This window comes from Alexandromys fortis, unplaced genomic scaffold, assembly GCF_014885135.2.
Source record: "Alexandromys fortis isolate MF-2015 unplaced genomic scaffold, M_Fortis_MF-2015_v1.1 scaffold_23, whole genome shotgun sequence".
Lineage (NCBI taxonomy): Eukaryota > Metazoa > Chordata > Mammalia > Rodentia > Cricetidae > Alexandromys > Alexandromys fortis.
Window position 1 is genome coordinate 13,366,807 of NW_026067907.1, and position 14,658 is coordinate 13,381,464.

At 45.4% G+C, this 14,658-nt stretch overlaps 1 protein-coding gene across 1 annotated transcript in view; it reads right to left on the minus strand.

Moving 5' to 3' along the window:
• Window positions 1–14,658, minus strand: part of Wdr27 (WD repeat domain 27) — an 83,615-nt gene that overhangs the window by 42,202 nt on the left and 26,755 nt on the right. Inside the window, exons 15-20 of the mRNA XM_050135945.1 lie at window positions 13,972–14,069; window positions 12,377–12,466; window positions 7,676–7,797; window positions 6,263–6,396; window positions 3,547–3,644; window positions 2,489–2,610 (exon numbers count right to left, since the gene is read on the minus strand). Coding sequence (XP_049991902.1) covers window positions 2,489–2,610; window positions 3,547–3,644; window positions 6,263–6,396; window positions 7,676–7,797; window positions 12,377–12,466; window positions 13,972–14,069 — 664 coding nt within the window. The remainder of the gene's footprint in view (window positions 1–2,488; window positions 2,611–3,546; window positions 3,645–6,262; window positions 6,397–7,675; window positions 7,798–12,376; window positions 12,467–13,971; window positions 14,070–14,658) is intronic.

Genomic DNA, 14,658 nt, shown 5'->3' on the forward strand with positions numbered 1-14,658 from the left:
TCATGCTCAACCTCATTAGCAATCAGGGAAATGCAAATCAAAACAACTTTGAGATATCATCTTACACCTGTCAGAATGGCTAAAATCAAAAGCACCGATGATAGCCTTTGCTGGAGAGGCTGTGGAGGAAGGGGTACCCTCATCCATTGCTGGTGGGAATGCAATCTTGTGCAACCACTTTGGAAATCAGTGTTTTGGTTTCTCAGGAAATTCGGGATCAATTTACTCCAGTTCTTAATCAGCTTATCTCCTTGAACACAGGACTTAGCTCCATCCCACTTCCTGGTGCCCCTTTTCTCCTCAAATTGTTCATTTTGTGTTTTTCCTTGCTAAGTTTGCTCCTTCTCATTATAAATCTTATAACTATGAGTGTTAATAACCACATGACAGAATCTACGCTGGGCTGTTTTGAGATTTCCTCTGCCGATGGAATATTAACCCAAATCTCTCCACTTCAGCCTCAGGCAGAATCTCTGGTCAAGGGCAAAAAACAGCCACATTCTTCATGAAATTCTCACAAAAATGATCTCTCTGCCACATATTATTCTTCTCCTGAAATCTCTTGAGCCAGGCCCTCGCAGTTCATCAAATCACACTAGGCACCACTGTCTTCCATGCTCCTACTAGCTTGGCTCACTAAGCACGCCTTTAATCCCAGCACTTAGAAGGCAGAGGCAGGTGGATCTTGTGAGTTCAAGGCCAGGCTGGTCTATAGAGTGAGTTCCAGGAAAGCCACAGAGAAACCCTACCAAATAAATTAATTAATTAATTAAAAAATAAACAAAAACATAAGAGTCAGGGAAATAGCTCAAGAGGGTAAAGTTTGCCTTGAAAGCCTGACTATCTGAGTTCAGCTCTCTAGAGCCCGTGAACTGGCTGTGGTCACAGCTGCTAGAATCTCAGCACGCCTACAGGAAAATGGGCGTCAGAGCTCCTGGAAGCTTGCAAGCCAGGGACAAACAACAGAGAGACCCTTCACTGAGTAAGGTTCAAGGCAAGAACTGCCACTCAAAGCCTTCCTCTGACCTTATGTGTGTCATGGTACACACTCACACACAAACACATACATATATATCACACACATACACACATCTTTTTAAAGTCAGCTTTTCTTACAAGTCTTAGATGGCCTTTAGGTAATGAGTCACTTTGGGACTGCTTCATTGTTGTTTTGTTTTGTTTCATCAAATTTGGCACAAACTAGAATTACCTGAGAAGAGGAACCTCAATTAAAAAATACCTCCATCAGATTGTTTGTGCGGCGTTTTCTTGATTATCAATTAATGTGGGAGGGCCCAGCCACGTGGGTGGTGCCACCCCTCGTCAGGGGTTGTCTGAGTTGTATAAGAAAGTAAGCTGAGGGCTGGAGAGATGGCTCAGAGGTTAAGCACACTGGCTGCTCTTCCAAAGGTCCTGAGTTCAATTCCCAGCAACCACATGGTGGCTCACAACCATCTGTAATGAGATCTGGTGCCCTCTTCTGACCTGTAGACATCCATGCAGACTGAAGGCTGTATACATAATAAATAAATAAATCTTTAAAAAAGAAAAGAAAAGGAAGTAAGCGGGGAAAGGGGAAGCAAGCCAGTACGCGGCACTCCTCCATGGCTTATGCTTCAGTTTCTGCCTCCCGGTTTCTCTCTTGAGCTCCTGCCCTGGTTCCCCTCCAGGATGTGACTACAAACTGCAAGCTGAAATAAATGCTTTTCTCTCCAAGTTGCTTTTGGTCAGGATATTTTATGACAGCAATAGAAACCTATCTAAGAGAGGACTTGGTCCGTTAGACTATCAATTAGCCCTGCCTTTCAACACATCTGAGGACAGCTTTAAAACCCACAATATCTCAAAGAGGATAACTGTATCCAACAGTGCAAGGAGAACCTGTGGTGCAGAGACCACCACAGCCTGCAACGGACGTGACTGCCACTCCTCCCCACCATCGCACAGACACCAGACCTAACCCAGACCTAACCCAGACACACCCAGACACACCCAGACACACCCAGACCTAACCCAGACACACCCAGACACACCCAGACCTAACCCAGACACACCCAGACCTAACCCAGCCTCAGTGAGAATGCATGCCAGTCACAGATACTTACATGGATCCACAACTAATCAGAGACAAAAAACAAACAGTCCATGTATGGGCTAGAGATGTGGGCCACGCACTGCTCTTGGAGAGGACCTGAGTGTGGCTCCAATCACCCATGCCTACAAGCCCCTCCAACTCCAGCTTCAGGACAATCTAACATCTCTGCATCCAAGAACACACACACACATACACACATAATTTAAAAATAATATAAAATAAATAAATCTTTAAGAATTCTGTAGCAAAGGAAGAAAGTATAATTTGATGATTAGAAAAAGCACATACTGGACCTGGCAGTAGTTATAAATTTGTATCATAATATATGTGTAACTCTTAAATACATTAAGCTTAGAATTAAAATTCTAATAGTTCTACTATCTACAAACTTACTTTATTCTGACAGATTTGATGGGCAGGCCGAGAATGGACTTGGGGTATCACTGCAATGCTGCGGCCAACATTGAGGTCAAAAACTTCCACAGCCCGGTCCCGGCCAGCTGTGAGTACGACGTCTGCAGGGTTTCAGTCAAGGGATCATCTCGGCAATCTCACCTATGGGCACACAGTTCTAACCCACTTCAGAAAAAAAAAAAAAAAAAGAAGGGACCTCACAAGGTTCAGAAATGGATAATTAGTAAGGAATTTCTGAAGGTCCAGAGAAAATAGTCAGAGCAACTCTACCAGTTAGAGCTCCCGGTGAGGACGACAGCACATGGCACAAGACACAGTGGGGACAAACACCAGCAACTGCCATACATATGTGAGGGGACGATGAAGACACAGAACACAGCCCTCCATGTGGCTAGTCACCAACACGAGTTGTGAACTCACACCATGCCCTGTCAAAAGCCATCTGCTGAGTTTTGCCAGCCCAGTGCCTGTAATCCTAGCATGTCCACAGCAGGTGACAGTGTACAAGGACGTCCACAGCAGGTGACAGGGTACAGTGTACAAGGACGTCCACAGCAGAGGACAGTGTACAGTGTACAAGGATGTCCACAGCAGGGGACAGTGTACAAGGACGTCCACAGCAGGGGACAGTGTACAGTGTACAAGGACGTCCACAGCAGAGACAGTGTACAAGGACGTCCACAGCAGGGGACAGGGGACAGTGTACAGTGTACAAGGACGTCCACAGCAGGGGACAGTGTACAAGGACGTCCACAGCAGAGGGGTCAGTTTACTACGAAAATGCACTAGGTGACTATGTATTACTCACCGTGCTGTGTCATAACCCAGACTGTCTTTCCTTGGAGGTGCCTCCTATTATTAAGATAAGGCTACTTCACCTACAATTGCTGCACAAGATCCCACGTTCCACAAGGAGAAGCATCTGTCTGTCCTTTTTGCCTAGCAGAATGCCTGAGGCTTTTCAAATGCCCAAAAAGGGTTTTGCCAGAAAGCAATGCTTAGTGCAAGGCACAGCCACTGGGAAGGAGGAAGGATACGGGAATAAAAGTCATTCACTGCAGACAGAGTGGTCACGTCTGCCCCACTGGTTAACGGGAGCCTGAAAACAGGTTTATACCTGCTTTTGGGTTTATACCTGGAAGAAAGGGGGGAGGGGAAGAAAAGGGGAAGTGTTTTTACTTCTGACTACAACTAAACATTCTACATTTAAAAGGATAAAAATGAAAATAAAGCATTTTTATTGCTTAGTCATATGTTTTAATACTGAGGGAACGATTGAATAAGACACGCCAATATTCCTTTGGGAAATTTATTCAATTTTCTATCAGAAATTCTGGGTGGTTTTTTTTCTCTAGAATGCCTCATGAAAATAACAGTATATTATAAGCCCAAAATAACTCACTCCTAACTATGGGAAAGCAAGTTTGTCTCTTAATTCTAAAATAATTAGATATTCCCTTATAAGTACTCACCCAGTTACACAGTGTTGATATCTTATCCTAAATGTTAGTCCTCACTCCCTTCAGAAGGGTAACATGAGCATCGGGTGTTGCTTTAATAGACACACGATCTTAACCATGGAAATAATTTCCTCAGGAAAATAACTGGTAGGCCAGCCCAGCAAGGATTCTCAGCCCAGCCCGAGCACAGTTTGGCAAGGACAAGACAAAGAGAATGTTAACAGGGTCAGACCGGTGGCAAAGAGGAGCTAGGCCAGGCCGGGCAGACGCTGCACTGTCCGAGATGAGGAACACACTTGTGTTATCCAACTGTAGTGGGGGGAGCTGCCTGGAAGAGCACTGAATCCGAGCTGAGAAACTCTGGAACAGGCCTCAGAGCAACAGACTCCAGGAGCAGGCCCAGGCCTGAAGGGACACAAAAGAGGTGACCATACAGAAGCGGAGTGCCTCAAGTCTCGAGGGAGGCTGGAGAACAAATGTTTCAGTACAGAACGGTCACACAGATGCCATGATGAAGCAGTGCTTCAGTTACACAGGAGGGTGGCTGAGGAAGAAGTCACTTTGTCTGGGAAAATGTGTTAAAACTAGGAAACATAGGGTGAGAGAAGGCTCTCCTGAAAGGTGGCCAGGCAGAGGTGCGCAGAAGAAAAGAGAACCCAAAAGAAGGCCACGCAGATAGCCCAGTTTTTGTCCTCAATCAGCTTCCAGAATTAATAGCATGTCCGTTAGAAGCCCTGGCCCCTACTCTTCACTGCCACCATCTGTATTTTGGATTAGTTATTTCTAAGCCTATGTCTGCCCAATCAGGCAAATACTGTCAAGAAAAAAAAAACAGAAAAGGAAAAGTCCATTCACACCATAAGTAAAATTTGGGTTAGACTAGAAGCCATAGTAGTGATCACAGAAAATATAAGTACTGGTGACTTCAAAGATGTCTGGCAAAGAGAAGTTCACCAATGACGGACGTCCTTGTTGGGACCCACATCACCCTACTTTAGCTTCTGGTGTTCCTGACAGGAGCTGACAATCACAGCAGGCAGTACTTTCTGTTTGGGGATGGTATGAGTTGGAGTGAAACAGGGTGAGGCAAGGTGGAATAGGATGGGATGGGTAGGATGGAATGGGGTGGTGTAGCATAGGATGGCGTGGGATGGGGTGGGATAGGATGGGGTGGGGGGAGATAGGATGGGGGGAGATAGGATGGGGTGGGGTAGATTGGGATGGAGGGATGGGATCAGATGGGGAAGGACGGTACAGGATGGGGTTTGATAAATGGGATTGGGGAGGTAGGATGGGATTGGGTAGGTAAAATGGGATCAGATGGTATGGATGATATAGGGTGGGCTTGACAGATGGGTGGGGGTTAGATGGGATGGGAAGATGGGATGTGGTGGATGAGAAGGGAAATGTGCTCGGTGGGCTGGGGTGAGAGGGATGAAAGGAGTGGGTTGGGTTAGTTTCCACACTGGACCAGAAAAATGAAAGATGGGTCCAACACCGCATGCTCAGCCCACTACACGAGCTCAAACAGGAGCTCCTCACTCTGACTTGCGTCATTTATACCTGCCGTGATGAGATGGTGTGTCCTGCCTATAATGACAAAGATGTTATGAAAAATTACAGTGGCCGACATCTGAGACATTGTATGAATTCTAACAGGCATCTGCAAGTCACTCGCCGGGATGCTCTGTTGGCTGTGCTCCCATCAAGTCCCCTGATCAGGAAAGCCAAATATGTGTGTAAGGTGATAAAAACAGAAGGAAAACAAAATGCCTCTTACTATGTAAGTGGTGAATATTCTGCCAGACATTTTAGTATAAACCCATATTTATGAAAAATAATTTACTTTAAATATCAAAAATTCTCATTATTAGATATTCCTCTAAGTAATATATGAATGTTTGTATTGAATTACAGAATATGAGTATCACTGTTCGACTATGCATTAAGTTTCCCAGCATTTCTACGTTATACACACACTCCTCGCATCCATCTTTCCATTCATCAACAGTTATTTTCTTAAGATAATTAAAGAACAGGGGCTACAGAGGCAGAGGCAGAGACATGCTCAGAGCGCCACCTAAGACAACCCAGTGCCTGCTCCTGTAGAGCGGCAAAGTGATGTCTGGGAGCAAAGATGAGCGGACCAAAGGGTTCAGGCAAAGCGGGATGCGATGAGAGACCGCAGAACTTCCGCCTTCCTTCTTTTATAAAATGTTAAGGTGTGTGTCTCCAGGAATGAAGAGGTAGGGCGGGGTCAGAAAGGGCTACAAGCAGGGAGGAGGCCACCTACCTCCGCATGTCATCCCTGCAGAGGTCAATGTGGTACTTTAGGAGCCAAAGTTCAGGGCCAGAAGACAGCAGCATGAAGGCATCCATGTAGTAGAACTGTGTGGACGTTATTGGCTTGGAGAAAGACTCTGGACCCTGTGAAGCAGACATCTGTGAGCATTGGGGTGCACTGTAGCGGTCTCCCCAATCCCTCCTCACACTCCTGTCCTCACCCCGAACACACGTCTCATCACAGCAGCTCAGAAAATGGGAGAACGGGGGTAAACGAAACATGGGGTATCAAGGATGAAATTGAGAACATGATTTGGAACATGGTTCTAGGTGTCTACTACCAACTTTATGTCTCATAGCAAGTCAGGCCTAGCTCTAGTAGAGCCCACCCCTTCCTCTGGGGCTGCTGAGAACTCCCTAAAGGGTGCTGACTTTGACCAGCCCCTCTGCCCTTCTGACCTCCCCAGAGGAGTGACTCGTGAGGCGATGAATCTGACTATGGCAGCTGACAGTGCACTCAATGCCTAGCAGATCATACAGCACCACAACTTAGCATCCAGGCCAACTGCGCATGTGCAGCCCAGCATGACCAGGGAGCACTGCATCCTTGGGTCAGTAGTCCTGGAAAAGGTCAAGCTTCAAAGCACAGTTTCTATCACTTTCACCTACTGTTAAGTTTAAACACTATAGTCAAACCCCAGTTTAAACACTATAGTCAAATACCAGTTTAAACACTATAGTCAAACCCCAGTTTAAACACTATAGCTAAACACCAGTTTAAACACTATAGCTAAACCCCAGTTTAAACACTATAGCTAAACCCCAGTTTAAACACTATAGCTAAACCCCAGTTTAAACACTATAGCTAAACACCAGTTTAAACACTATAGCTAAACCCCAGTTTAAACACTACAGTCAAAAAGTCAGCCCCTCTGGGCTAGGTCCTGACTGGTGAGCAGAAGCAATTTCCCAGCACCCTCCTCTCCATCTCAGTGGTGGGATTTTCATGCTGTCTCTCCCCCATGCTATTTCCAAATAACCTTACATAGTTCATTTCAGCAAGTCCTCTTGTCCGTCATTATTGCCTCTGTGGTATAATGCTGAACTAACATAAAACCATCCATGTTTTACTATGGGTGTTGTCGGCATTTTCATACCATTACAAATGCAAATATATATATATGAAATGTATTTGTCAATGTGCATATACACACCAAGAGTGTGTTCCCATGTGTTATGTATGCATGCATTTCATACGTGGATGAGTATAAGAAACTGTCCCACCATCGTGTTTCTCTGGTAGTGAAACAGCTCCTCATTCTACCTATTGCTGCTCTTCCCTACAGGGAGGCAGACGGCTGTGACTGTCCACGGCTTGGGACATCACTACCCGCCATGACATATGTGCTCATGGATACATTACCAAAAGCAGCATGAGTTCTGTCCTGTGAACTGACCACACCCTCAGCGTCCGGTCCCGGCCTGTAGACAGCAGCCATCTCTTGTCGTGGCTCCAGCAGACGGTGCTCACAGCTCCATCGTGACCTAAGTATTCAGGATAAAGGGAGAACAAGGAGAATGGCTGCCTGCACCACAACAGGCCACAACTCCCTCTTCTCGAGGAGGAAGGGACGCAGTTTCTCGCTGTGAGGCAGGTGGACCAAGCCCAGTGTCAGACGACCTTGCACTAAAGGCCTATTGATGGGGCTTGTAGAGAAGGCCTTTCTAAAATCTCATGTTTCTTAAAGATGAAGTTCTGACTTTGTGTGTCCAGGCACATGCCTTTAATCCCAGCACTTGGGAGGCAGAGGCAGGCAGATCTCTATGAGTTTGAGCCCCCCCCCCACACACACACACAAAGAGAGAGTCTTTTCTTTTAGTTTCAAAGGGAGAAAATAGAAGACTTCACTGAAGATTGGAAATACTCTCATCACTTGGTCTGGCCAATGGCTGCTTTGGCTGCTGGTTTACACAGGCGCTAGCACACCTGTGGATAGCACCTGTAGGGAACCCATGGGCGCTAGCACACCTGTGGACAGTACCTGTAGGAACCCGTGGGTGCTAGTACACCTGTGGACAGCACCTGTAGGAACCCATGGGTGCTAGCACACCTGTGGACAGCACCTGCTAGGGAACCCACAGGCAGATGGAACTGCCCTTCAGTCCCCATAATCTTTCAGTGATGCAGTCCCTACTCCAGTCTTTTTCTGACAAGAAACATGTTGCCTCCTAACCCCATCTTTGCCTTCCTTGTCTCTATGAGGCAAACTTGAAACCACGGCTGCCTGAGTGTTCTGAGAAACCTAAGAGCCTGAGGATCCATGGAGCCAGATACTTAAAGACAACACCATGAGTTCTTCCCTGGGAGAACCAGTGGAAACAGGCAGATGGGGAGCTGGAGGCTGCAGTGTCAGGCGTGCGCCAGGGTATCAGTAACCCAAGACTTGCTGAACCATCACATTTCGCCCCAGAGTGCTGTGTTTTGAAAACTGCAGAGTAAGGAACCGCAACGCTGACAAGAATCTAGCTAACAGGACCCCACTCGGGCTCGTCTCAGCACAAGAACTGCACACTGCAATTCAAAGGGCAGTCAGTAAATCAGTATCACCGGAGCATGCTAGCCAGAAAACCACCAAAGTAAAAATGGAAAGCCAGAAGAAAATCGTAAGTAGGATGACGCTCTGAAATAGCATCAAAACAGCAAAAAAGTTACCGTGCAGAAAAGTTATGTCAAATAGCTTTGCTGCCCTCTTGTGTCAAGTTCCGGCATTTTTCACAAAAGTGCAAAGGAGCACTTTTTTGTGTGTTCACGGGAGCGCAAAGTGAGCACTATGGAAATCTGTGTGGAAGGTTCTCAAAAATCTAGGATTGAACCTACCACATGCTATCTAGCTACAGCATTCTATACCCGAAGGACTCTGTATCCTACTACAGATATACTTCCTCATCCATGTTCTCCAGTATTTATTCAACAGCCGGGACATCTATGTATAATGCAGTATGATTACACAATAAAATATTATCCGGCTGTTAATAAAAAGGAGACTATGAAGTCCTCAGGTAAATGGATGAGGCTGGAAGCAATCATCCTGAGAGAGGTAACCCAGACCCGAAACACGATGTGTCGTGTTTTCTCTGATTCTTTAGACGTGTGTCATCTGGAATATCTACAGAGGCCAGGAAATTAGTAAGGGCCATGGGTGGAGTTCTCAAGGGAGCAGGTAGAGACTGGAGTGATGCAGAGGTAAAAGACAGGGATGGAAAAGGAAGGCTAATGAGAAAGAAGAGCAGAGGAGCACAGGGGAAATGACGCGTATAGACCTTTGAAAGAATCACATGGAAGCCTACTACTGTAGAAGCTTCTTAAAATATATCCTTACACAAATAAGAAGACTGTAAATGGAGGTGACAAGCCCTTACCAGGCCAACAAATGAAAGGCCCAATGTTCACAATGGTCACCACTTCAGGAGCTGGTGACCACTGGGGTCCCACAGACCCTCAGACATTCCAGGCCATTGCCAATTTTCTTTTAATATCCAGAAATTGATGGTAAGACCCTACTGAAAAGACACCACCTACTTAAGTCACATAATGTAAAGAAACCGATTGGGAAAAACATCTGGAAGTTTCTTCCAGGATGGCTAGCTTTCACGGTCCTGTGAGGCACTATGTATGCTAGCAAAGGAGAAGTAACCATAAATCTTATCTGGCCGTAAACCCTGAAATCCACAGTCATGGTGGGCCTGACAGGACATGCCCACTGGTACAACAGGGCATCCATGTCATGGGGATAAACTAACTGCTTTCTGATTGCATTTAAGGTCCATCCATCAATTGAAAGCCAAACCTGGGGACCAATACCAGGCCTCCTAAGAATCTGTGGCTACTCAGATCCTGGGGGAGAACATAATGCCATTGTTCTGATAAATGCCCACAATGTTACATTGACTCCTAGTGACCTTTTTTTTTATATATTCTTAATTAGTGCACCTCTCAACCTTCACCAAATTCACTTCTTTTTTCAAGAGGTGGTGATTGCCACCCCCCTCCTCCCAAGGCTCAGGAGTCCTTTCAGAAGGAACAGAAAAGCTACAGAGCAGGGTGGTATATGACACATGGAAACTGTCTCCAGGCTCAGCAGGGCACTTCGCCTGTGAACTCACAGCAGGCATGAGAGCTTTCATAAGACCTGAGCAAGCTCAGACCAGACAAAAATCCCAAAATGGAGAGGACAGGTAGGCATGAAGAGCCATTAGCAACTGGTAGCTGCTGGGGAGGGAGAGTCAGTTTCCTTTACGGGTGCAGCCCTGGCAGGTTATGCAAACTCCAGTGGAAGGCCAGACATACAAAAGTTTATGAACAACACAAATTAGAATTGATGAGTTTTAAAAAAACAAAAAAGGACACAAACTTTGGTGGGTAGGGAGGGGTGGAATCTGGGGAGTGAAGTGTGAAGTCCTTCTGTATATGTGCTGCTTTTATTGGTTAATGAATGAAGCTGTTTTGACCTATGGCAGAACAGAATATAGCCAGGCCTGGTAGGCCACAGCCTTGTGGTGATACACAGAATGATAGAATTGGGTTAATTTGAGATGGAAGAGCTAGCTAAAAATATGCCTGAGACATCGATCAAACAGTATTGTAATTAATATAGTTTCTGTGTGATTATTCGGGTGTGGGCAGCCAGAAAACAAACGAGCAGCCTCTGTTTACAAACTGGTGTCTAACGTCCAATTTGTACTATGCAATATGCAACTACATCCACATAAAACATGAGAGTTTGGAAGGAATTCTAGACACAAAAGAACAGAGTCAAGCACGACTTCTTGGTAGCAGCATTTTTTCAGGTGGACTCTGTTTGCTAAAAGCAAGCAGAGGCACGATTCCTTTAAGAGAAGGCTTCCTGACTCAGTTTTAGCAGCTCCTTTAAGAGCCGGCTTCCTGGTTCGTGCTGGTCCTGTTGTGGAGCACTTAAATGAACTCTGTGAGTTGTGTGTTACATATTGCTTAATAGCAACACAGATCCGTTGCATCCCTGGAGCTGGGGTGGTGAGCGTAGCTCACAGAGGCAGTGAACATGCCTCCACCTTGTTGGACTGGGAAGAGTAAACAGTCAGGGCCACAGAGTTGGTCTTAGCGTTCTTGCTTAGCATTAAAAAAAAAAAAAGGTGCTCCTGGTCAGAAAATGATAACAGCTACACAATAAAGACAGATTCAGACAAAATAAACCTCTAAATGGGTCATACTGTGTTTTATTTTCTGTCCAGGACTGCTTCTTAAAATGTTAAGCAGCTAAGCCTCATTTCTAAGACTAAGGCTGCTTTGCTTTTTGGCTCCGCCCAGTCCAACATGGTGGGGCAGAGGTCTGTTTAGCCATTTTCAGCTGTAGCACTCTCTCAGGTTTTAAGTGGATTTAGTTGGCCACATTAGCACACCAATTTGTTGTAAAGAGGCCTCTTTTTTGTTCCCAGCTGCTCAGCCTGGAAATAACCACATAGAAACTGTATTAATTAAATCATTGCTTAGTCAATCACTTAAGCATATTTCTAGCTGGCTCTTACATCTTAATTTAATCCATTTCTATTAATCTGTGTATTGCCAAGTGCTGTGTCTTATCGTCAAGGTTCAGTACGTCTGTCCCCAGTGGTGGCTTCATGGCTTCTCCTTGACTCTCCCTACTCTCTGGCTATATTCTGCTAAGCCATTTGCTGAAAGGAGCTTCTTTATTCATTAACCAATAAAAGCAACACATATACAGAAGGACTTTCCACACTAATCCATTATAAATCCTACCAAATTTCAAAATACACTTCAATGAAAATATTTTATTAAATTAAACATAGCTCTGTAAAAGTGGACTTCCTTTACTGCCCCCAAACCATTCAAATGCTATAACTTTCGCCCACAAGGGCTCCAGCTATAGGTTGCTGCTTTGTCTTATAGAACATATGCACTGGGGAGGACACAGGCTATACCTGGTTTAGTAGCTGGCAGTGATCTGTCCCAGAAGCCCAAGCCCACTAAGAGCCACTGTGTACTAATCTGGAGCTTAGTCTGCTGCTGACAATCACAGCCCACAACACCCACCCTCCCTCACTCCCCATTCCTCAAGATTTAGGATACCTGAAAAAGCAGCAGGTCTTCCAGAAAGGCTAGCATCAAAGACCAGGGAAAGATGGTTAGCTAAGCCACAGGCCAACTGCTGTCCGTCCCCTGTTTAAAAAAAATTAAGTAAACAGCTCAATAAAATCGTAACATGGGAATCCCACTAATCAACCGACTGTTAACGTGGAAAACATTAAGATAAACAGTCATTTCTCAGGTAGTGAAGCATCTGAAAGAACACATAACAAGACTCCCAAGGTCTATCCGGCCTTGAGCCAGCCCTCAGCAGAACCCTCATAGAGTAGCTGTCTCTGGGACCATTGCAGCCTTCCTCTCACAGAAGACACACAAAGGGACATGGCTGCAAGAGCACAACAGTGAAAGTGGGGATCTTCACCAAATGTGCAGCTTCATAAAGTGAGCACAGCAAACGTCAAAAGATGCTCACTGACAGCAGTGCACACTCAGTCGTCAAAAGGTGTTTGTCTAGAATTATCTGAAGAGTTCCTTTATCCAGAGTGATAAACTGTGATAACTTCTAGATGACCCACCGAAAACACTCTGAAGGAGGTCAGGGCACCTTCACAGAGCCACAGATACTCACCAACGGCCACTTCACCCCCTTCAAACACTATCAAGAAAAATGTGAGAGCCCATAAAAGAGCTTTGGGAGGAAGGCAGCTGGGGTACATTTGAGAACACAGCAGCAACTGGGGAGGCCAATGCTGCTCTTCCTATGAGACAGGGTCCACCTGAGGGAGAGACACAACTCACAGGCCAGTGTCAAGACCACCTTGTGATCCCTCTGTGGTCACATATCTAGCTTCTGTCTATGAAAAGCCATCTAACCAGGCTCCTGTGTGAAGGGGTCATCATGAAAAACATATGCGTATCGTCGTGGCCGCACTGAAGGACAGAAGTGTCCTGTGATGGCCCTCGTCAAGTACAATTGGAGCCTCACCTCACTCTAGAGCCAACCACTGCTTATGAAAATCAGTCCCAATGTGATGACTTATCTTCATTGTCAACTCGACTACATCTGGAATCAACTAAAACCCAAGCTGGGCACACCTGTGGGGGATTTCTTGATTGCATCACTTGAGGTGGGAATACCCACCCTAAGTCTGGGTCAGTTGAGGTGGGAAGACACCCTAAGTCTGGGTCAGTTGAGGTGGGAAGACCCACCCTAAGTCTGGATTGCACCTGGTGGCAACCTGCACAAAATGATGTGAAAGAGGAAGTTTTTGCTTTTTGCCTACTTGCCCTTCACTGTTTCTGACAAATTCATCTATCCTGATGCTGAGGCATTCCTTCACTGCTATTAGAACTTACTTCTCTGTGATCCCAACACAGCTAAAGACCAGCTGAGATCCAGATTCAAGCACTGAACAACTACTGGATTCTTGGCCTTTCCATCAGGAAACAGACATTGTTGGACTAGCTGGACTACAGTCTGCAAGTCATTCAACTCCCATGTCTATTTTTATTCTATGTGGTCTGCTCCTCTAGAGAATCCTGACCAATATAACCAAGATCTTCAAAAACAAATTTACCCCACAACAGTGGGCAGAATCCAGCTGCAGGTATGAAGGGCAAATGGTTCCGAGGCTTACCTGAGTACTGCAGACAGCTCACAGCAACAGGCTCCCGAGCCACCGCAACCTGCCTGCTGAGATTTCTGGGTAGGCAATGCTCCAAAGAGTATTCCTTACTTTAAGGAAGGTCATAGTGAAAACCAAGAGATAAGCTCAAGGGAAATTAGAAATAAACTAGAAATTAAGTATATTTTGCTCAACTTAGATATATCCTTTTATATGATTAAAGCTCAAAATCTATATAAAATTTTTTATAGTCGCATTCATAAACAACTCTTTGAAACAGATTTATATTGTGTATTGTCAAAAACATATCTTTGTGGGTTTGTGTGTAGTATAAACATGTGCGGGTACACATGTGGGCATGTGCATAAGGAGACCAGGGGTCATCTGCAGATGTCATTCTTCAAACTTTTATGTGGGTGCTAAGGATTCAAATTCAGACCCTTGTTTGCATAGCAAGCACTCTTAACCATGAAGCCATCTTCCAAGCCCCTAGTTTCACACATCTATGGGTTGGTATTATAATACTAACTACAGTCATGGCTTGATAAACTCCTAAGTGGAAAATACCCTAAGCCAGAAATGCACTTTGCATCCCTAAGTAGAGACATGCAGGGCTCCAATGAGCAGAGTTTGCGAGGCTCTCAGCAGTCTGTGTCTAAGGACTCACTGAGCCATGAAGACCCACTTTCCTCAACCAGC